At 41.9% G+C, this 22,600-nt stretch overlaps 1 protein-coding gene across 2 annotated transcripts in view; it reads right to left on the bottom strand.

Annotated features, from left to right (window-relative positions):
* PRKAR2A (protein kinase cAMP-dependent type II regulatory subunit alpha) overlaps positions 1 to 20,492 on the bottom strand; it is an 80,740-nt gene extending 60,248 nt beyond the window's left edge. Inside the window, exon 1 of one of the 2 annotated variants that reach the window (XM_019931618.3) lies at positions 19,995 to 20,492. In XM_019931618.3, coding sequence (XP_019787177.1) covers positions 19,995 to 20,247 — 253 coding nt within the window. In that variant the 5' untranslated portion in view covers positions 20,248 to 20,492. The remainder of the gene's footprint in view (positions 1 to 19,994) is intronic. The other variant, XM_073787947.1, reaches the window with a different exon arrangement.
* Between the last annotated feature and the right edge of the window lie 2,108 nt (positions 20,493 to 22,600).

The following is a 22,600-nucleotide window of genomic DNA, read 5'->3' on the forward strand; positions in this document are numbered from 1 at the left end:
AAATGCATCTACACGTGGAACAACTCCTACAGAACACCTACTGAACGCTGGCAGAAGACCTCAGACCTCCCCAAAAGCAAGAAAGTCCCCCGTACCTGGGTACGGCAAAAGAAAAAAGAATAAACAGAGACAAAAGGATAGGGACGGGACCTGCACCAGTGGGAGGGAGCTGTGAAGGAGGAAAGGTTTCCACACACTAGGAAGCCCCTTCGCGGGTGGAGACTGCGGGTGGCGGAGGGGGAAAGCTTCGGAGCCGCGGAGGAGAGCACAGAAACAGGGGTGCGGAGGGCAAAGCGGTAAGATTCCCGCACAGAGGATCGGTGCCGGCTGGCACTCACCAGCCCGAGAAGCTTGTCTGCTCACCTGCCGGGTCGGGCGGGGCTGGGAGCTGAGGCTCAGCCTTTGGTTGGAGCGCAGGGAGAGGACTGGGGTTGGCGGCGTGAACACAGCCTGAAGGGGTTAGTGCACCACGGCTAGCCGTGAGGGAGTCCAGGGAAAAGTCTAAACCTGCCTCAGAGGCAATAGACTTTTTCTTCCCTCGTTGTTTCCTGGTGCTCGAGGAGAGGGGATTAAGAGCGCTGCTTAAAGGAGCTCCAGAGATGGGCGTGAGCCACGGCTAAAAGCGCATCCCCCAGAGACGGGCATGAGACGCTAAGGCTGCTGCTGCCGCCACCAAGAAGCCTGTGTGCGAGCACAGGTCACTATCCACACCCCCATTCCGGGGAGCCTGTGCAGCCCGCCACTGCCAGGGTCCCGGGATCCAGGGACAACTTCCCCGGGAGAACGCACGGCGCGCCTCACGCTGGTGCAACGTCATGCTGGCCTCTGCCACCGCAGGCTCGCCTCGCACTCCGTACCCCTCCCTCCCCCAAGCCTGAGTGAGCCAGAGTCCCCGAAGCAGCTGCTTCTTTAACACAGTCCTGTCTGAGCGAAGAACAGACGCCCTCCTGCGGAACAACACGCAGAGACGGGGCCCAATCCAAAGCTGAGCCCCGGGAGCTGTGAGAACAAAGAAGAGAAAGGGAAATCTCTCCCAGCAGCCTCAGAAGCAGCGGATTAAAGCTCCACAATCAACTTGATGTACCCTGCATCTGTGGAATACATGAATAGACAACGAATCATACCAAATTGAAGAGGTGGGCTTTGAGAGCAACATTTATTATTTTTTCCCCTTTTCCTCTTTTTGTGTGTATGTGTATGCTTCTGTGTGAGATTCTGTCTGTATAGCTTTGCTTCCACCATTTGTCCCAGGGCTCTAACCATCCGTTTTCTTTTTTTCTTAAAAATTATTTTTTATTTTAATTACTTTATTTCATCTTACTTTATTTTATTTTATCTTCTTTCTTCCCTTCCTTCCCTCCTCCCTCCCTCCCTTCTTCCTTCCTTCCTTTTTTTCTTTTTCTTTCTTTCTTTCCAGTTTTTCTCCCTTTTATTCTGAGCCGTGTGGATGAAAGGCTCTTGGTGCTGCAGCCAGGAGTCAGGGCTGTGCCTCTGAGGTGGGAGAGCCAACTTCAGGACACTGGTCCACAAGAGACCTCCCAGCTCCACATAATATCAAACGGTGAAAATCTCCCAGAGATCTCCATCTCAACACCAGCACCCAGCTTCACTTAACGACCAGCAAGCTACAGTGCTGGACACCCTATGCCAAACAACTAGCAAGACAGGAACACAACCCCACCCATTAGCAGAGAGGCTGCCTAAAATCATTATAAGTCCACAGACACCCCAAATCACACCACCAGATGGGGACCTGCCCACCAGAAAGACAAGATCCAGCCTCATCACCAGAACACAGGCACTAGTCCCCTCCACCAGGAAGCCTACACAACCCACTGAAACAACATAAGCCACTGGGGACAGACACCAAAAACAACGGGAACTACGAACCTGCAGCCTGCAAAAAGGAGACCCCAAACACAGTAAGATAAGCAAAATGAGAAGACAGAAAAACACACAGCAGATGAAGGAGCAAGATAAAAACCCACCAGACCTAACAAATGAAGAGGAAATAGGCAGTCTACCTGAAAAAGAATTCAGAATAATGATAGTAAAGATGATCCAAAATCTTGGAAATAGAATAGACAAAATGCAAGAAACATTTAACAAGGACCTAGAAGAACTAAAGACGAAACAAGCAACAATGAACAACACAATAAATGAAATTAAAAATACTCTAGATGGGATCAATAGCAGAATAACTGAGGCAGAAGAACGGATAAGTGACCTGGAAGATAAAATAGTGGAAATAACTACTGCAGAGCAGAATAAAGAAAAAAGAATGAAAAGAACTGAGGACAGTCTCAGAGACCTCTGGGGCAACATTAAACGCAACAACATTCGAATTATAGGGGTTCCAGGAGAAGAAGAGAAAAAGAAAGGGACTGAGAAAATATTTGAAGAGATTATAGTTGAAAACTTCCCTAATACGGGAAAGGAAATAGTTAATCAAGTCCAGGAAGCACAGAGAGTCCCATAGAGGATAAATCCAAGGAGAAATAGGACAAGACACTTTTTTTTTTTAACATCTTTATTGGAATATAATTGCTTTACAATGGTGTGTTAGTTTCTGCTTTATAACAAAGTGAATCAGTTATACATATACTTATATCCCCATATCTCTACCCTCTTGGGTCTCCCTCCCTCCCACCCTCCCTATCCCATCCCTCCAGGCGGTCACAAAGCACCGAGCTGATCTCCCTGTGCTATGCGGCTGCTTCCCACTAGCTATCTACCTTACGTTTGGTAGTGTATATATGTCCATGCCACTCTCTCGCTTTGTCACAGCTTACCCTTCCCCCTCCCCATATCCTCAAGTCCATTCTCTAGTAGGTCTGTGTCTTTATTCCTGTCTTACCCCTAGGTTCTTCATGACATTTTTTTTTCTTAAATTCCATATATATGTGTTAGCATACGGTATTTGTCTCTCTCTTTCTGACTTACTTCACTCTGTATGACAGACTCTAGGTCCATCCACCTCATTACAAATAGCTCACGTTCGTTTCTTTTTATGGCTGAGTAATATTCCATTGTATATATGTGCCACATCTTCTTTATCCATTCATCCGATAATGGACACTTAGGTTGTTTCCATCTCCGGGCTATTGTAAATAGAGCTGCAATGAACATTTTGGTACATGACTCTTTTTGAATTATGGTTTTCTCAGGGTATATGCCCACTAGTGGAATTGCTGGGTCATATGGTAGTTCTGTTTGTAGTTTTTTAAGGAACCTCCATACTGTTCTCCACAGTGGCTGTATCAATTTACATTCCCACCAACAGTGCAAGAGTGTTCCCTTTTCTCCACACCCTCTCCAGCATTTATTGTTTCTAGATTTTTTGATGATGGCCATTCTGACTGGTGTGAGATGATATCTCATTGTAGTTTAGATTTGCATTTCTCTAATGATTAATGATGTTGAGCATTCTTTCATGTGTTTGTTGGCAGCCTGTATATCTTCTTTGGAGAAAGGTCTATTTAGGTCTTCTGCCCATTTTTGGATTGGGTTGTTTGTTTTTTTGTTATTAAGCTGCATGAGCTGCTTATAAATTTTGGAGATTAATCCTTTGTCAGTTGCTTCATTTGCAAATATTTTCTCCCATTCCGAGGGTTGTCTTTCGGTCTGGTTTATGGTTTCCTTTGCTGTGCAGAAGCTTTGAAGTTTCATTAGGTCCCATCTGCTTATTTTTGTTTTTATTTCCATTTCTCTAGGAAGTGGGTCAAAAGGATCTTGCTGTGATTTATGTCATAGAGTGTCCTGCCTATGTTTTCCTCTAAGAGTTTGATAGTTTCTGGCCTTACATTTAGGTCTTTAATCCATTTTGAGCTTATTTTTGTGTATGGTGTTAGGGAGTGATCTAATCTCATACTTCTACATGTACCTGTCCAGTTTTCCCAGCACCACTTATTGAAGAGGCTGTCCTTTCTCCACTGTACATTCCTACCTCCTTTATCAAAGATAAGGTGACCATATGTGTGTGGGTTTATCTCTGGGCTTTCTATCCTGTTCCATTGATCTATCTTTCTGTTTTTGTGCCAGTACCATAATGTCTTGATTACTGTAGCTTTGTAGTATGGTCTGAGCCAAGACACATATTAAACAAACTGTCAAAAATTAAATACAAAGAAAACATATTAAAAGCACCAAGGGAAAAACAACAAATAACACACAAGGGAATCCCCATAAGGTTAACAGCTGATCTTTCAGCAGAAACTCTGCAAGCCAGAAGGGACTGGCAGGACATATTTAAAGAGATGAAGGAGAAAAACCTGCAACCTAGATTACTCTACCCAGCAAGGATCTCATTCAGATTTGATGGAGAAATTAAAACCTTTACAGACAAGCAAAAGCTGAGAGAGTTCAGCACCACCAAACCAGCTTTACAACAAATGCTAAAGGAACTTCTCTAGGCAAGAAACACAAGAGAAGGAAAAGACCTATAATAACGAACCCAAAACAATTAAGAAAATGGGAATAAGAACATACATATTGATAATTACCTTAAATGTAAATGGACTAAATGCTCCCACCAAAAGACACAGATTGGCTGAATGGATACAAAAACAAGACCCACATATATGCTGTCTACAAGAGACCCACTTCAGACCTAGAGACACATACAGACTGAAAGTAAGGGGATGGAAAAAGATATTCCAGGCAAATGGAAACCAAAAGAAAGCTGGAGTAGCAATTCTCATATCAGACAAAACAGACTTTAAAATAAAGACTATTAGAAGAGACAAAGAAGGACACTACATAATGATCAAGGGATTGATCCAAGAAGAAGATATAACAATTGTAAATATTTATGCACCCAACATAGAAGCACCTCAATACATAAGGCAAATACTAACAGCCATAAAAGGGGAAATTGACAGTAACACGTTCACAGTAGGAGACTTTAACACCCCACTTTCACCAATGGACAGATCATCCAAAATGAAAATAAATAAGGAAACTCAAGCTTTAAATGATACATTAAACAAGATGGACTTAATTGATATTTATAGGACATTCCATCCAAAACAACAGAATACACATTTTTCTCAAGTGCTCATGGCACATTCTCCAGGACTTGATCATATCCTGGGTCAAAATCAAGCCTTGGTAAATTTAAGAAAATTGAAATTGTATCAAGTATCTTTTCCGACCACAACGCTATGAGACTAGATATCAATTACAGGAAAAGATCTGTAAAAAATACAAACACATGGAGGCTAAACAATACACCACCTAATAACGAAGTCATCACTGAAGAAATCAAAGAGGAAATTAAAAAATACCTAGAAACAAATGACAATGGAGACATGATGACCCAAAACCTATAGGATGCAGCAAAAGCAGTTCTAAGAGGGAAGTTTATAGCAATACAATCCTACCTTAAGAAACAGGAAACATCTCGAATAAACCACCTAACCTTGCACCTAAAGCAATTAGAGAAAGAAGAACAAAAAAACCCCAAAGTTAGCAGAAGGAAAGAAATCATAAAGATCAGATCAGAAATAAATGAAAAAGAAATGAAGGAAACAATAGCAAAGATCAATAAAACTAAAAGCTGGTTCTTTGAGAAGATAAACAAAATTGATAAACCACTAGCCAGACTCATCAAGAAAAAAAGGGAGAAGACTCAAATCAACAGAATTAGAAATGAAAAAGGAGAAGTAACAACTGACACTGCAGAAATACAAAAGATCATGAGAGATTACTACAAGCAACTTTATGCCAATAAAATAGACAACCTGGAAGAAATGGACAAATTCTTAGAAATGCACAACCTGCCAAGACTGAATCAGGAAGAAACAGAAAATATGAATAGACCAATCACAAGCACTGAAATTGAAACTGTGATTAAAAATCTTCCAACAAACAAAAGCCCATGACCAGATGGCTTCACAGGCGAATTCTATCAAACAGTTAGAGAAGAGCTAACACCTATCCTTCTCAAACTCTTCCAAAATATAGCAGAGGGAGGAACACTCCCAAACTCATTCTATGAGGTCACCATCACCCTGATACCAAACCAGACAAGGATGTCACAAAGAAAGAAAACTACAGGCCAATATCACTGACGAACATAGATGCAAAAATCCTCAACAAAATACTAGCAAACAGAATCCAACAGCCCATTAAAAGGATCATACATCATGATCAAGTGGGGTTTATTCCAGGAATGCAAGGATTCTTCAGTATACACAAATAAATCAACGTGATACACCATATTAACAAATTGAAGGAGAAAAACCATATGATCATCTCAATAGATGCAGAGAAAGCTTTCGACAAAATTCAACACCCATTTATGATAAAAACTCTGCAGAAAGTAGGCATAGAGGGAACTTTCCTCAACATAATAAAGGCCATATATGACAAACCCACAGACAACATCATCCTCAATGGTGAAAAACTGAAAGCATTTCCACTAAGATCTGAAACAAGACAAGGTTGCCCACTCTCACCACTCTTATTTAACATAGTTTTGGAAGTTTTAGCCACATCAATCAGAGAAGAAAAGGAAATACACGGAATCCAAATGGGAAAAGAAGAAGTGAAGCTGTCACTGTTTGCAGATGACATGATACTATACATAGAGAATCCTAAAGATGCTACCAGAAAACTACTAGAGCTAATCAATGAATTTGGTAAAGTAGCAGGATACAAAGTTAATGCACAGAAATCTCTGGCATTCCTATACGCTAATGATTAAAAATCTGAAAGTGAAATCAAGAAAACACTCCCATTTACCACTGCAACAAAAAGAATAAAATATCTAGGAATAAACCTACCTAAGGAGACAAAAGACCTGTATGCAGAAAATTATAAGACACTGATGAAAGAAATTAAAGATGATACAAATAGATGAAGAGATATACCATGTTCTTGGATTGGAAGAATCAACATTGTGAAAATGACTCTACTACCCAAAACAATCTACAGATTCAATGCAATCCCTATCAAACTACCACTGGCATTTTTCACAGAACTAGAACAAAAAATTTCACAATTTGTATGGAAACACAAAAGACCCCGAATAGCCAAAGCAATCTTGAGAACGAAAAACGGAGCTGGAGGAATCAGGCTCCCTGACTTCAGACTATACTACAAAGCTACAGTAATCAAGACAGTATGGTACTGGCACAAAAACAGAAAGATCAATGGAACAGGATAGAAAGCCCAGAGATAAAGCCACGCACATATGGTCACCTTATCTTTGATAAAGGAGGCAGGAATGTACAGTGGAGAAAGGACAGCCTCTTCAATAAGTGGTGCTGGGAAAACTGGACAGGTGCATGTAAAAGTATGAGATTAGATCACTCCCTAACACGATACACAAAAATTAGCTCAAAATGGATTAAAGACCTAAATGTAAGGCCAGAAACTATCAAACTCTTAGAGGAAAACATAGGCAGGACACTCTATGACATAAATCACAGCAAGATCCTTTTTGACCCACTTCCTAGAGAAATGGAAATAAAAACAAAAATAAGCAAATGGGACCTAATGAAACTTCAAAGCTTTTGCACAGCAAAGGAAACCATAAACCAGACCGAAAGACAACCCTCAGAATGGGAGAAAATATTTGCAAATGAAGCAACTGACAAAGGATTAATCTCCAAAATTTACAAGCAGCTCATGCAGCTTAATAACAAAAAAACAAACAACCCAATCCAAAAATGGGCAGAAGACCTAAATAGACCTTTCTCCAAAGAAGATATACAGGCTGCCAACAAACACATGAAAGAATGCTCAACATCATTAATCATTAGAGAAATGCAAATCTAAACTACAATGAGATATCATCTCACACCAGTCAGAATGGCCATCATCAAAAAATCTAGAAACAATAAATGCTGGAGAGGGTGTGGAGAAAAGGGAACACTCTTGCACTGTTGGTGGGAACGTAAATTGATACAGCCACTGTGGAGAACAGTATGGAGGTTCCTTAAAAAACTACAAACAGAACTACCATATGACCCAGCAATTCCACTAGTGGGCATATACCCTGAGAAAACCATAATTCAAAAAGAGTCATGTACCAAAATGTTCATTGCAGCTCTATTTACAATAGCCCGGAGATGGAAACAACCTAAGTGTCCATTATCGGATGAATGGATAAAGAAGATGTGGCACATATATACAATGGAATATTACTCAGCCATAAAAAGAAACGAACGTGAGCTATTTGTAATGAGGTGGATGGACCTAGAGTCTGTCATACAGAGTGAAGTAAGTCAGAAAGAGAGAGACAAATACCGTATGCTAACACATATATATGGAATTTAAGAAAAAAAAATGTCATGAAGAACCTAGGGGTAAGACAGGAATAAAGACACAGACCTACTAGAGAATGGACTTGAGGATATGGGGAGGGGGAAGGGTAAGCTGTGACAAAGCGAGAGAGTGGCATGGACATATATACATTACCAAACGTAAAATAGCTAGCTAGTGGGAAGCAGCCGCATAGCACAGGGAGATCAGCTCGGTGCTTTGTTACCACCTAGAGGGGTGGGATAGGGAGGGTGGGAGGGAGGGAGATGCAAGAGGGAAGAGATATGGGAACGTATGTATATGTATAACTAATTCACTTTTTTATAAAGCAGAAACTAACACACCATTGTAAAGCAATTATACTCAAAGATATAAAATTTAAAAAAATCAGGTGTAGTTATATATATTCACAATCAACAATCTGAAGATGAAATTTAAGAAAACAGGCCTTATCTGGCAGAAATGGAAAAGCTGATCCTAAAATTCATAGGGAATTGCAAGGAGTCCTAAAAACCCAAAACAGTCTTGAAAAAGAAGAACAAAATAGTGGTGATGGTTACACAAAATAATGAATGTACTTAATGCTCCTGAACTGTATAGTTTAAAATGGTAACAATGTAAATTTTATATATATTCTACGACAATAAAAAATTCATTATGACATCTATGTGAAGAAATTTTTAAATGCTTACAGCCTTTTCTGTAAAAAATAAATAAGGCAAGAAAAAAATGAGAAGCATTTCAGGCATGAAATAATATGAACAGTATAATGACATAAACTCCAGCCTAGAGTGAAACACTGCTTATGATATGGTCTTGGAAAATCTCTAGGCCTCAGTTTCCTCATCTGTAAAATGGAGATAACTATTATCCCTACCTTAAAAGATCAGGAGGATTCAATGCAATAATGCAAATAAATCACTGAACACTGAGACTAATACAGAATAAAGGGTTAATAAATGCTAGCTGTCCTAATTGCAGAACTGTATTTACGGTTACAATTATGTAAAATTTATGCTCTTTATGTGACGGTCTCCTCCAGCTGATATTCCTTGATCTAGTTGATGGGATACACAGTGTGTACACTTTATAAACAATCAAGCTGCATATTTATGATTTGTATCCCCTTTTGCATATATGTTTTACTTCAGAAAAAGTTTACTTAACTGAAAAAGGTGATTGCACAACATTGTGAATGTACTTAATGCCACTGAACTGTACACTTAAAACGGTTAAAGTGGCAAATTTTACATTATGTATATTTTACCACAATTTTTTAAAAGGAAGAAAAAGGAAAGAAAGCTGATTGTGGTGATGGTGTAGAGAATAGATGGGGCAGAGGAGAGATGAGTCGGAGACCTATGGAATGCTCAGGTGCATCCAGTTAAGAATCAATAAAAACCAAACTCAAGGCAGGGACAGTAGGGAAGGAGAAGATGGGGGAGCCCAGACATTAAATGAGAGAAAGAGAGAGAGAGAAGGAGAAAGTGACTGATTCCTGGGTTTCTTGCTGAAGAAATTAGAAGAAACAGCAGTGTGACAGGTTAACGACATCAGTTTTAGGCTTCATGAGTTTGACAGATGAATGAGAGGTGATGAGCCAACAAGATGAGCATAAATAGTTGCGTGTCTAGTAGACCAAGTTTTGAGCTGTAGTTTTGATTTTGAAAGTTCAGGTTCAAGGCAGTAAAAAAATGCTCAGGAAGAGAATTGCTCACTGAGGGAGAAATGGTAACAAACTAAATTTTGGGGATCATCAACAAACATTTAAAGGGCAGAAAGGAGGCCAAGTGGTGGATGAAGACTAAGGGGAATAAAGACACAGATGCCAAGGAGGGAGGCAGTTTCAAAGGGGGCTGGTTCAACAGTGTCAAAATCCTGCGGAAAGATCCAGATATGTGAACTGCAGGAATATTATTGTTAAGCAAGTCCCCAAAAAGTTCCACTAATGCAATTTAGACCAACTCCTACTGTTATGTGATATATACTGTGCAATAAAAAATGCTGGGGAAATATCCTAAGGAATCCACTAAACAACTACAAAACTCAAGTTCAGCAAGGCTGCAAGATACAAGGTCAATATTTGAAAAATTAATTGTATTTCTATACACTTGCAATGAGCAATCTGAAAAAGAAATTAAGAAAACAATTCCATTTACAATCACACCAAAAGAAATAAATTACTTAGGAATAAATTTAACAAAGAAGTGCAAAACTTATATTCTGAGAACCACAAAACATTTGTAGTTCTTTTTTTTTGAATTTTATTTCATCTATTTTTTTATACAGCAGGTTCTTATTAGTTATCCATTTTATACATATTAGTATATGTATGTCAATATCCCAATTCATCACACCACCACCACCGCCACCCCCGCTGCTTTCCCCCCTTGGTGTCCATATGTTTGTTCTCTACATCTGTGTCTCAATTTCTGTCCTGCAAACCAGTTCATCTGTACTATTTTTCTAGACTCCACATATATGCGTTAATATACGATATTTGTTTTTCTCTTTCTGACTTACTTCACTCTGTATGACAGTCTCTAGATTCATCCACGTCTCTACAAATGACCCAATTTCGTTCCTTTTTATGGCTGAGTAATATTCCATCGTATATATACCACATCTTCTTTATCCATTCGTCTGTCGACGGGCATTTAGGTTGCTTCCATGACCTGGCTATTGTAAATAATGCTGCAATGAACATTGGGGTGCATGTGTCTTTTTGAATTATGTTTTTTTCTGGGTAGATGCCCAGTAGTGGGATTGCTGGGTCATATGGTAATACTATTTTTAGTTTTTTAAGGAACTTCCATACTGTTCTCCACAGTGGCTGTATCAATTTACATTCCCACCAACAGTGCAAGAGTGTTCCCTTTTCTCCACACCCTCCCCAGCATTTGTTGTTTGTAGATTTTCTGATGATGCCCATTCTAATTGGTGTGAGGTGATACCTCATTGTAGTTTAGATTTGCATTTCTCTAATAATTAGTGATGTTGAGCAGCTTTTCATGTGCTTCTTGGCCATCTTTATGTCTTCTTTGGAGAAATTTAGGTCTTCTGTCCATTTTTGGATTGGGTTTTTTTTTTTTTTTAATATTGAGCTGCATGAGCAGTTTTTGGAGATTAATCCTTTGTCCGTTGATTTGTTTGTAAATATTTTCTCCCATTTCGTCTTGCTGGTAGTTCCCCTTGCTTTGCAAAAGCTTTTAAGTTTCATTAGGTCCCATTTGTTTATTTTTGTTTTTATTTCCATTTCTCTAGGAGGTAGGTCAAAAAGGATCTTGCTGTGATTTATGTCATAGAGTGTTCTTCCTATGTTTTCCTCTAAGAGTTTTATAGTGTCCAGTCTTACATTTAGGTCTCTAATCCATTTTGAGTTTATTTTTGTGTATGGTGTTAGGGAGCGTTCTAATTTCATTCTTTTACATGTAGCTGTCCAGTTTGCCCAGCACCACTTATTGAAGAGACTGTCTTTTCTCCATTTTGTATCCTTGCCTCCTTTGTCATAGATTAGTTGACCATAGCTGCGTGGGTTTATCTCTGGGCTTCCTATCCTGTTCCACTGATCTATGTTTCTGTTTTTGTGCCAGTACCATACTGTCTTGATTACTGTAGCTTTGTAGTATAGTCTGAAGTCAGTAAGTCTGATTCCTCCAGCTTCGTTTTTCGTTCTCAAGACTGCTTTGGCTATTTGGGGTCTTTTGTGTCTCCATACAAATTTTAAGATTTTTTGTTCTAGTTCTGTAAAAAAATGCCAGTGGTAGTTTGATAGGGATTGCATTGAATCTGTAGATTGCTTTGGGTAGTAGAGTCATTTTCACAATATTGATTCTTCCAATCCAAGAACGTGGTATATCTATCCATTTGTTTGTATCATCTTTAATCTCTTTCATCAGTGTCTTACAATTTTCTGCATACAGGTCTTTTGTCCCCCTAGGTAGGTTTATTCCTAGGTATTTTATTCTTTTTGTTGCAATGGTAAATGGGAGTGTTTCCTTAATTTCTATTTCAGACTTTACTTTTCATCATTAGTGCATAGGAATGCAAGAGATTTCTGTGCATTAATTTTGTATCCTGCAGCTTTACCAAATTCATTGATTACCTCTAGTAGTTTTCTGTTGGCATCTTTAGGATTCTCTATGTATAGTATCATGACATCTGCAAACAGTTTTACTTCTTCTTTTCCAATTTGTATTCCTTTTATTTCTCTATTTTCTCTAATTGCCATGGCTAGGACTTCCAAAACTATGTTGAATAATAGTGGTGAGGCTTCCCTGGTGGCGCAGTGGTTGAGAGTCCACCTGCCGATGCAGGGGACACAGGTTTGTGCCCTGGTCCGGGAAGATCCCACATGCCATGGAGCGGCTGGGCCCGTGAGCCATGGCCGCTGAGCCTGCGCGTCCGGAGCCTGTGCTCCACAACGGGAGAGGCCACAACAGCGAGCAGCCCACGTACCGCAAAACAACAACAACAACAAATAGTGGTGAGAGTGGACATTCTTGTCTTGTTCCTGATCTTAGAGGAAATGCTTTCAGTTTTTCACCAATGAGAATGATGTTTGTTGTGGGTTTGTCATATATGGCCTTTATTATGTTGAGGTAGGCTCCCTCTATGCCCACTTTCTGGAGAGTTTTTGTCATAAATGGGTGTTGAATTTTGTCAAAAGCGTTTTCTGCATCTATTGAGATGATCATATGGTTTTTATTCTTCAATTTGTTAATATGGTGTATCACATTGATTGCCATATACTGAAGACTCCTTGCATCCCTGGGATAAATCCCACTTGATCATAGTGTATGATCCTTTTAATGTGTTGTTGGATTCTGTTTGCTAGTATTTTGTTGAGGATTTTTGCATCTATATTCATCAGTGATATTGGTCTGTAATTTTCTTTTTTTGTAGTATTTTTGTCTGGTTTTGGTATCAGGGTGATGGTGGCCTCACAGAATGAATTTGGAAGTGCTCCTTCCTCTGCAATTTTTTGGAAGAGTTTGAGAAGGATGAGTGTTAGCTCTTCTCTAAATATTTGATAGAATTCACCTGTGAAGTCATCTGGTTCTGGACTTTTGTTTGGAGATTGTAAGATTTTTAATCACAGTTTCAATTTCATTACTTGTGATTGGCCTGTTCATATTTTCTGTTTCTTTCTGGTTCAGTCTTGGAAGGCTATACCTTTCTAAAAATTTGTCCAATCTTCCAGGTTGTCCATTTTATTGGCATGGAGTTGCTTGTAGTAGTCTCTTACGATGCTTTGTACTTCTGCGGTGTCTGTTTAACTTCTCCTTTTTCATTCTTAATTTTATTGTTTTGAGTCCTCTCCCTCTTTTTCTTGATGAGTCTGGCTAATGGTTTATCAATTTTGTTTATCTTCTCAAAGAACCAGCTTTTACTTTTATTGATCTTTGCTATTGTTTTCTTTGTTTCTATTTCATTTATTTCTGCTCTGATCTGTATGATTTCTTTTCTTCTACTAACTTTGGGTTTTGTTTGTTCTTCTTTCTCTAGTTCCTTCAGGTGTAAGGTTAGATTGTTTATTTGAGATTTCTTGTTTCTTGAGGTAGGTTTGTATTGCTATAAACTTCCCTCTTAGAACTGCTTTTACTGCATCCCATAGGTTTTGGATCGTCGTGTTTTCATTGTCATTTGTCTCTAGGTATTTTGTGATTTCCTCTTTGATTTCTTCAATGATCTCTTGGTTATTTAGTTATGAATTGTTTGTGGTTTTTACGTCTTTCTTCCCTGTAATTGATTTCTAATCTCATAGCGTTGTGGTCAGAAAAGACGCTTGATACGATTTCAATTTTCTTAAATTTACTGAGGCTTGATTTGTGACCCAAGATGTGAGATCTATCCTGGAGAATGTTCTGTGTGCACTTGAGAAGAAAGTGTAATCTGCTGTTTTTGGATGGAATGTCCTATAAATATCAGTTAAATCTATCTGGTCTATTGTGTCATTTAAAGCTTGTGTTTCCTTATTAAGTTTATGTGTGGATGATCTTTCCATTGGTGTAAGTGAGGTGTTAAAATCCCCCACTATTATCATGTTACTGTCGATTTTCTCTTTTAGAGGTGTTAGCAGTTGCCTTATGTATTGAGGTGCTCCTATGTTGGGTGCATATATATTTATAATTGTTATTTCTTCTTCTTGGATTGATCCCTTGATCATTATGTAGTGTCCTTCCTTGTCTCTTGTAACATTCTTTATTTTAAAGCCTATTTTATCTGATATGAGTATTGCTACTCCAGCTTTCTTTTGATTTCCATTTGCATGGAATATCTTTTTCCATCCCCTCACTTTCAGTCTGTATGTGTCCCTAGGTCTGAAGTGGGTCTCTTGTAGACAGCATATATATGGGTCTTGTTTTTGTATCCATTCAGCGAGCCTGTGTCTTTTGGTTGGAGCATTTAATCCATTCAAGTTTAAGGTAATTATCGATATGTATGTTCCTATTACCAATTTCTTAATCGTTTTGGGTTTGTTTTTGTAGGTCCTTTTCTTCTCTTGTGTTTCTCACTTAGAGAAGTTCCTTTAGCATTTGCTGTAGAGCTGGTTTGATGGTGCTGAATTCTCTTAGCTTTTGCTTGTCTGTAAAGCTTTTGATTTCTCCATCAAATCTGAATGAGATCCTTGCTGGGTAGAGTAATCTTGGTTGTAGGTTCTTCCCTTTCATCACTTTAAATATGTCATGCCACTCCCTTCTGGCTTGTAGAGTTTCTGCTGAGAAATCAGCTGTTTACCTTATGGGAGTTCCCTTGTATGTTATTTGTCATTTTTCCCTTGCTGCTTTCAATAATTTTTCTTTGTCTTTAATTTTTGCCAATTTGATTACTATGTGTCTCGGCATGTTTCTCCTTGGGTTTATCCTGTATGGGACTCTCTGCGCTTCCTGGACTTGGGTGGCTATTTCCTTTCCCATGTTAGGGAAGTTTTCGACTATAATCTCTTCAAATATTTTCTCAGGTCTTTTCTCTCTCTCCTCCTCCTGGGACCCCTATATGTGAATGTTGTTGCATTTAATGTTGTCTCAGAGGTCTCTTAGGCTGTCTTCATTTCTTTTCATTCTTTTTTCTATTCTGTTCTGCAGCAGTGAATTCCACCATACTGTCTTCCAGGTAGGTCACTTATCCGTTCTTCTGCCTCAGTTATTCTGCTATTGATTCCTTCTAGTGTATTTTTCATTTCAGTTATTGTACCGTTCCTCTCTGTTTGTTTGTTCTTTAATTCTTCTAGGTCTTTGTTAAACATTTCTTGCATCTTCTCAATCTTCACCTCCATTCTTTTTCTGAGGTCCTGGATCATCTTCACTATCATTATTCTGAATTCTTTTTCTGGAAGGTTGCCAATCTCCACTTCATTTAGTTGTTTTTCTGGCGTTTTATCTTGTTCCTTCATCTGGTACATAGCCCTCTGCCTTTTCATCTTGTCTATCTTTCTGTGAATGTGGTTTTTGTTCCACAGGCTGCAGGACTGTTCTTCTTTCTTTTGCTGTCTGCCCTCTAGTGGATGAGGCTATCTAAGAGGCTTGTGCAAGTTTCCTGATGGGAGGGACTGGTGGTGGGTAGAGCTGGCTGTTGCGCTGGTGTGCAGAGCTCAGTAAAACTTTAATCCGCTTGTCTGCTGATGGGTGGAGCCGGGTTCCCTCATTGTTGGTGGTTTGGCCTGAGGCGACCCAACACTAGAGTCTACCTGGGCTCTTTGGTGGGGCTAATGGCGGACTCTGGGAGGGCTCACGCCAAGGAGTACTTCCCAGAACTTCTACTGCCAGTGTCCTTGTCCTCATGGTGAGACACAGACCCCCGCCCCCTGCCTCTGCAGGAGACCCTCCAACACTAGCAGGTAGGTCTGGTTCAGTCTCCTATGGGGTCACTGCTCCTTCTCCTGGGTCTCAATGTGCACACTACTTTGTGTGTGTCCTGCAAGAGTTGAGTCTCTGTTTCCCCCAGTCCTGTCGAAGTCCTGCAATCAAATCCCACTAGCCTTCAAAGGCTGATTCTCTAGGAATTCCTCCTCCCTTTGCCGGACCCCCAGGTTGGGAAGCCTGACATTGGGCTCAGAACCTTCACTCCAGTCGGTTGCCTTCTGTGGTATAAGTGTTCTCCCATTTGTGAGTCACCCACCCAGCAGTTATGGATTTGATTTTATTGTGATTGCACCCCTCCTATGGTCTCATTGTGGCTTCTCCTTTGTCTTTGGATGTGGGGTATCTTTTTTGGTGAATTCCAGTGTCTTCCTATCGATGAGCGTTCAGCAGTTAGTTGTGGCTCCGGTGCTCTCGCAAGAGGGAGTGAGAGCACGTCCTTCTACTCCACCATATTGAACCAATCAAACATTTGTAGTTCTTTAATTTAGAAATTAAAGAAGATCTAAATAAATGGGAAGACATCCCATACTCATAGATCAGAAGACTTAACGTTGTAAAAAGGCAATACTCTCCAAATTAATCTACAAATTCGAAGGAATTTCTGTCAAAATCCCAGATGGCCTCTTTGCAGAAATCGACAAACTAATCCTAAAATTCATATGGAACTGCAAATAGCCAAAACAACTTTGAAAAAGAACAAAGTTGGAGAATTCACATTTCCTGATTCCAAAACTACCACAAATCTACAGTAATCAAACAGTGTAGTAGTGGCATACAGACAGATATATAGATCAATGGAATAGAACCACGAGTTCAAAACAGGCTCTCACATTTACAGTCAATTGATTTTCAACAAGAGTACCAAGACAATTAAATGGGGAAGGAATAGTCTTTTTATTTTAATTTTTTGTTTTTTTTGGCTGTGTTGGGTCTTCGTTGCTGCGTGTGGGCTTTCTCTAGTTGCAGTGAGCGGGGGCTACTCTTTAGTTGCAGTGCACGGGCTTCTCATCATGGTGGCTTCTCTTGTTGCAGGGTACAGGCTCTAGGCGTGCAGGCTTCAGTAGTTGGAGCACGCGGGCCCTAGAGCACAGGGACTTCGGTAGTTGCAGCATGTGGTCTCTAGAGTGCACAGGCTTCAGCAGTCGAGGCACATAGGCTCCGTAGTTGTGGCTCGCGGTCTTAGAGTGCAGGCTCACTAGCTATGGCGCACAGGCTTAGCTGCTCCAAGGCATGTGGGATCTTTCAGGACCAGGGATCAAACCCGTTTCCCCTGCACTAGCAGGCAGATTGTTAACCACTGCGCCACCAGGGAAGTCCACCAAGAATAGTCTTTTTAATAAGTGGTGCTGGAACAACTAGATATCCACATATAAAAGAATGAAGTGGAACTTCCCTGGTGGTCCATTGGTAAAGAACCCTCCTTCCAATGCAGGGGACACGAGTTTGATCCCTGGTCAGGGAACTAAAATCCCACATTCCACAGGGCAACTACTGAGCTCACACGCCTCAACTAGAGAGCCCCTGTGCAGCAAACTACAGAGCCCACGCACTCTGGAGCCCCCGCACAACAACTACAGAGCCCACACGCTCTGGAGCCCGCACACCACAACTGAAGAGAGAAAACCCGCACACCACAACTGAAGAGAGAAAACCCACGTGCCACAACTAGAGAGCCCGCACGCTGCAAGTACTGAGCCCACGTGCTCTAGAGCCCGCGCACCACGACTAGAGAGAAGCCTGCACACTGCAATGATAGATCCTGCATGCTGCAACAAAGATCCCGTGTGCCACAACTAAGACCCAACACAGCCAAATAAATTAATTTATATTAAAAAAATGTAAAACAACCCACTAAATGACAGAAAATATTTTAAAGTCATATATCTGTTAAAGGATTTGTTTAGAATATACAGAGAACACTTACAACTTAATAATAAAAACACAAATAAACCAATTAAAAAATGGACAAAGGCTCAGAATAGACATTTCTTCAAAGAACATACACAAATGACCGACAAACACATGGAAAGATGCTCAACATCATTATGGAACTGCAAAGCAAAACTACAGTGAGGTACTATAATACTTCCTACACACTAGGCTGGCTATCATAATAAAGATAATGAGTGTTGACAAGGATGGGGAGGAATTAGAACCCTCAAGTTTTCTTTATTTTTTTCATAATAGTCATCCTCATGGGTGTGAAGTGGTATCTCACTGTGCGCCATGTATTTTTAAGTTATTATCTGTAAATAGAAGTTCACCTTGTGTTGATTTCTATAATATACTTAGCACAGTCACTGAAGAGATATAAACAAACAAAAAATTTAAATACCAATAAAATAAAGCATAGGGTTACAAAGATTTAAGTCAATTCAACTTTGAAAAAGATATTAAAGAGGACAAAGAATGAAGACATAACATAAAGCTTGTAAACTCTGTTTTACTCATCTGGGACTAATAGCTAAACTACTAATGTTTTGTGTACATAAAAATTGTTGCAAAGCAAGTTACAGCTTTGTGATTTATTGTTATGACAGTGAAATTGTTGAGATTGTTGTGAGATTGTTGTGACGAACCCTATTTTAAAGATAAGTAAATTTGAAATCAAACAGGTTCCACAGCTTGTCTTAGACCACAAAGCAATTCTGTGACAGAGAGTTGGAAAATAATTTCTGATTTCCAGGTTTAAGGTGAAAAACTCATAATTTAATGTGCATTAAGTCAAGGGAAACATGATAGAGAAATCTCCACTCTTAGCATGAATAAACTTAGGGAAGTTATCCAGAACACTGAAGCTTACAACGTCCAACAGCGATGACCAATAATTAACTCTCTGCCAGCCTAACTTGAATGTGGATTCAACTCAGAACTGGGTTGTTAGGTTTTTTTCAGTATGATCCAATAACACTAACACTCTAACTTTGCCTCTCAAATGTTTTCATTGTTTTGTTAAATTTTGGCTGTTCAAAAGTAGGGTAATTCTATTAAATTGACAAAGCCTGTGTTGAAGCAATCACGGAAAATGGAAATGCTTTTTGACTATCTTGCTTAACTCAGATGTACAAGTGTTACTTGTCTTCTTTCCTGCACCATATGCGAGAAAAAGTTATTGTTTACCCTCACCGAATTTGATCCAATCATTTTAGCCAAATTTAAAAAAATATATATAAATATATATATATATATATATATATATATATATATATATACACACTCAGGGTCAACATTAAGAAATGCATACTCAAGTATTCAAGGGTGAAATACTAGGATATGCTTTAAAATTCTTCAGCAAAGGAGAAAAAAAAAGGTACAAATGAAACATTTGTGACAGATATTCCAACTGTGTAATGTGGGTATTGGCATATAGAAGGTTCATTTCACTTTTCCTATTTTTGTCTATGCTTAAAGTTTTTCACAATAACTTTTCACAAAATGAATTCTTTCCAAAGTTACCGTCCTGGTTAGGAAATACGAATCAGTGGATGTGAATGTTCTCTTCGGAACGAAACTGCATGAAGGATCTCCAGCCGAGGCTAGGTGGCCGTGGGCTCCACGCCCCTCGGGCCCCGCGCCAGGACGCGGGCCGAAAGCGCGCACGTTTCCCTCGAGCTGAACCTCACAACTCGCTCTGTGCGCTCTAGAGCTCGCAGGACCGCCGAGCTCAATTTGGAAGTGGCCCACGCCGCGCTCACGCCGGCGGCTGGGGGAATCCGGACAAACTCCTCTCGAGGGCTCCAAGGTCCCACGGCCCAGTGTTGCGGGCCTGGCCCCCAGCAGCCCCTCCTAGGTCTCTAGAGACCCTCGGCACCGCTCCCTCCGTGCCCCCCACCGAGAACCTCGGCCCAGCCCTCCGCCTACCGTCCAAGTCCTCTTCGTCCTCCGACTCGCTGTCCGCGATCGCATCGGCGACAAGGCCAGGGCCGGGCTCTAGACCCTGGGAGCCGGAAGGAGGGGCGGCGGGCGGGGTGGAGGCTCTGGAGCGGGCCTCGCGCAGGCGGGTGAAGTAGTCCACCGCGAAGTCGACAAGGTCGGGCGGCTGCTGCCGCAACACCTCCACGGTGTAGCCCTGCAGCAGCTCTGTGAGCCCGGGAGGGATCTGGATGTGGCTCATGCCGGCGGCGGCAGGCGGGACCCAGCCGCCGGCGGCCACCGCCTGGACGCTCCCTCACGCCGGACTCTCGCCCCGCGCCCGCGAGGTCCCCTCACGCGCGACCCGGGTCGGGTCTTCCTCGCGCCACGCCGCCCTTTGTCCGGGTCTGCGTTTCAGGGCCGCACCACCCTACACTGCTCCGGCTGGCCTGGTGCCGCTGCCGCTGTCACTAGGCAGCCGCCGCCGCCTCGGGCACAGACGAGCGGGAGAGCTGGATGGGCGGGGCAGGAGCCCAGGTTGTGACGCACGCGGCCGCGGGCGTGCGCGCTCTCGCCGAGCGCCGGCCCTCAGTGCGCGTGCGCCAGTGGGCCGGCCGCCAGCCAGGCTGCCCGGGCAGTCTCCAGTCTCCGGGCAGGAAATGAGTGGTCTACCCGCTAAGCGGCGTCGTTACTGCCTCTCACCTTTCATTTCTAATTTCAATACACTCTAAGATCCAACCGTTTGTCAGCCCTTACTAGGCTCCAGGGACACAGCTGAGAGCCAGATGCAAGCATGCACATTACCACCCCGGTGTGGTTCTGGCTATGGTGGAAAACAAGAGGGCCCACTTTAGGGGGGGGACATTCAAGCTGACTCCGAGGCCTGGGTAGGATCTAACCACAGGAAGATCTGGAGGAGAGCCATGTGGGCATAGAGGACAGCAAGAGCAAAGGCATGGTAAAGTCAGAACCACCCTGACCGCTGGGAGGCATAGTGGCATGACCATAGGACCCTCAGAAGTCCGGCAGGAGGTCGTTGAGATGTCAAAGGAGGAAGCCCTTGTAGGTAGTAGGAGTTTCAGTGATATAGTAATTTGGGAGCCAAAGGCAGATAAATAAGCCTGGAAGAACTCAGTAGGCCAAACATGCTCCTTGAGAAAAGGGAATAAACGCCCAGGGCAGGAATGACCACTGTGCCTGTTTCTCCTCTTGAGCATTCCCACCAGGATTCCCAGGACTAGGTCTGCACACCCCTACTCTCCCCATACTTCACCCTGGGCCCTGGGCCAGCATTGCTTGATGGTGTTGAGCAGACCACAAGGCACTGTTAATCCTTTGCCCCTGGGGAGAGGGCATAGGCAAACTGGAGAGGCCATGCTATTTCCCAAGCTGCCCCTTCACCCACACCAGATTGGAAGGGAATAGAAAAAGGTGGAAACCTTCCTGGTATGTCCATACCATAGCCTAGGTACTGACCAAAGGCCCAGTAGGCATAGGACAAAGTCCTCCTTGTCTTTGCTGGGCCCAGCCATAAAGTGACTAGAGGTAGCCTTGGGAACCTGTAAGGCATTTGGGATGGTTAAGCTCCACCTGGTAATTACCCAGTATTAATTAAAATCCCCACTTGGACCTCTCATATTGACTTGGCACACAACCAGGAGTTCAGTGCTTCTGGGAACTGAGCTTCTAGAAAGAGGAATACCCGATCCCCACTGATGCAGAAGCCACCCAAGCTCTAGGCCAGGTAAGCCTGTGATTCTAAACAGCAGTGTCTCCCTAAACAAGTTTCTTGACTCCTGGGAGGAGTCCTGGACCATCAACTCTGTTAGGGAAGGGGTAGTGTCCAACTTGTTCCCTGCTGGGTCCTTACTGCACAGTCTTGGAGAAGATTTACTGAATGAATGAATGAATGAATGATAACTTTCCACACAGCAAGAAGAGCCAGTGAAACTGCTCTCCTGACCTCAGGCTCAGAACTAGGATCCTTTGCTTCAAAGCTATGCTTCTGATCTCAGAATATGAAGACTTCACTAAGTACAAGCAATGAGGAGCTGGAGGGACAGAGTACCTCAATTCTTCTCTGCTCGTGGGTAGACTGACCCTTCCAAGTTTTCCAGGAGTCAGCCCATACCCAGGAAACCTGGATGGGACTCCCACTGCACTGCCACACCTAGGGATCTGACCCACTTCAAGCAGTCCTACCACTAACCCTTTGGAAAGGCAAATTCGCAACTCCACTCTCTAGTTTGCCCATTTGTCAGGCTTTACATGTTTGACAGAGGGGCAGGCACCTGTACAGCTAGGACTCTAACTTCAGTTGCAAAATAGGGTAGGAGGAGGCTACTCCAGGACTGACAACAGAGCTGGCTGCAGGCAGGTTCTCCCCGTCACTCCAAGGAACCCCTGACAGCCTCTGCCAGAAGGTTGCTCCTCGTGACTTGTTCTCAGATACCCCACAGCTTGGCCATCCATCCATCTAGCAAACATGGCATTCAAAGGCATCCTTAGGCCTGGAGGAAATGAGGGCCATTGAAATCAGGAACCCCATAGCTGCTCCTTACCTGTCTCCAAGACCAGCCTCAAAGTAAGGATGGAGAGCCAGCCTCCAGGTCTAA

The sequence above is a fragment of the Tursiops truncatus genome, chromosome 10 (assembly GCF_011762595.2).
Source record: "Tursiops truncatus isolate mTurTru1 chromosome 10, mTurTru1.mat.Y, whole genome shotgun sequence".
Taxonomy (NCBI): Eukaryota; Metazoa; Chordata; class Mammalia; order Artiodactyla; family Delphinidae; genus Tursiops; species Tursiops truncatus.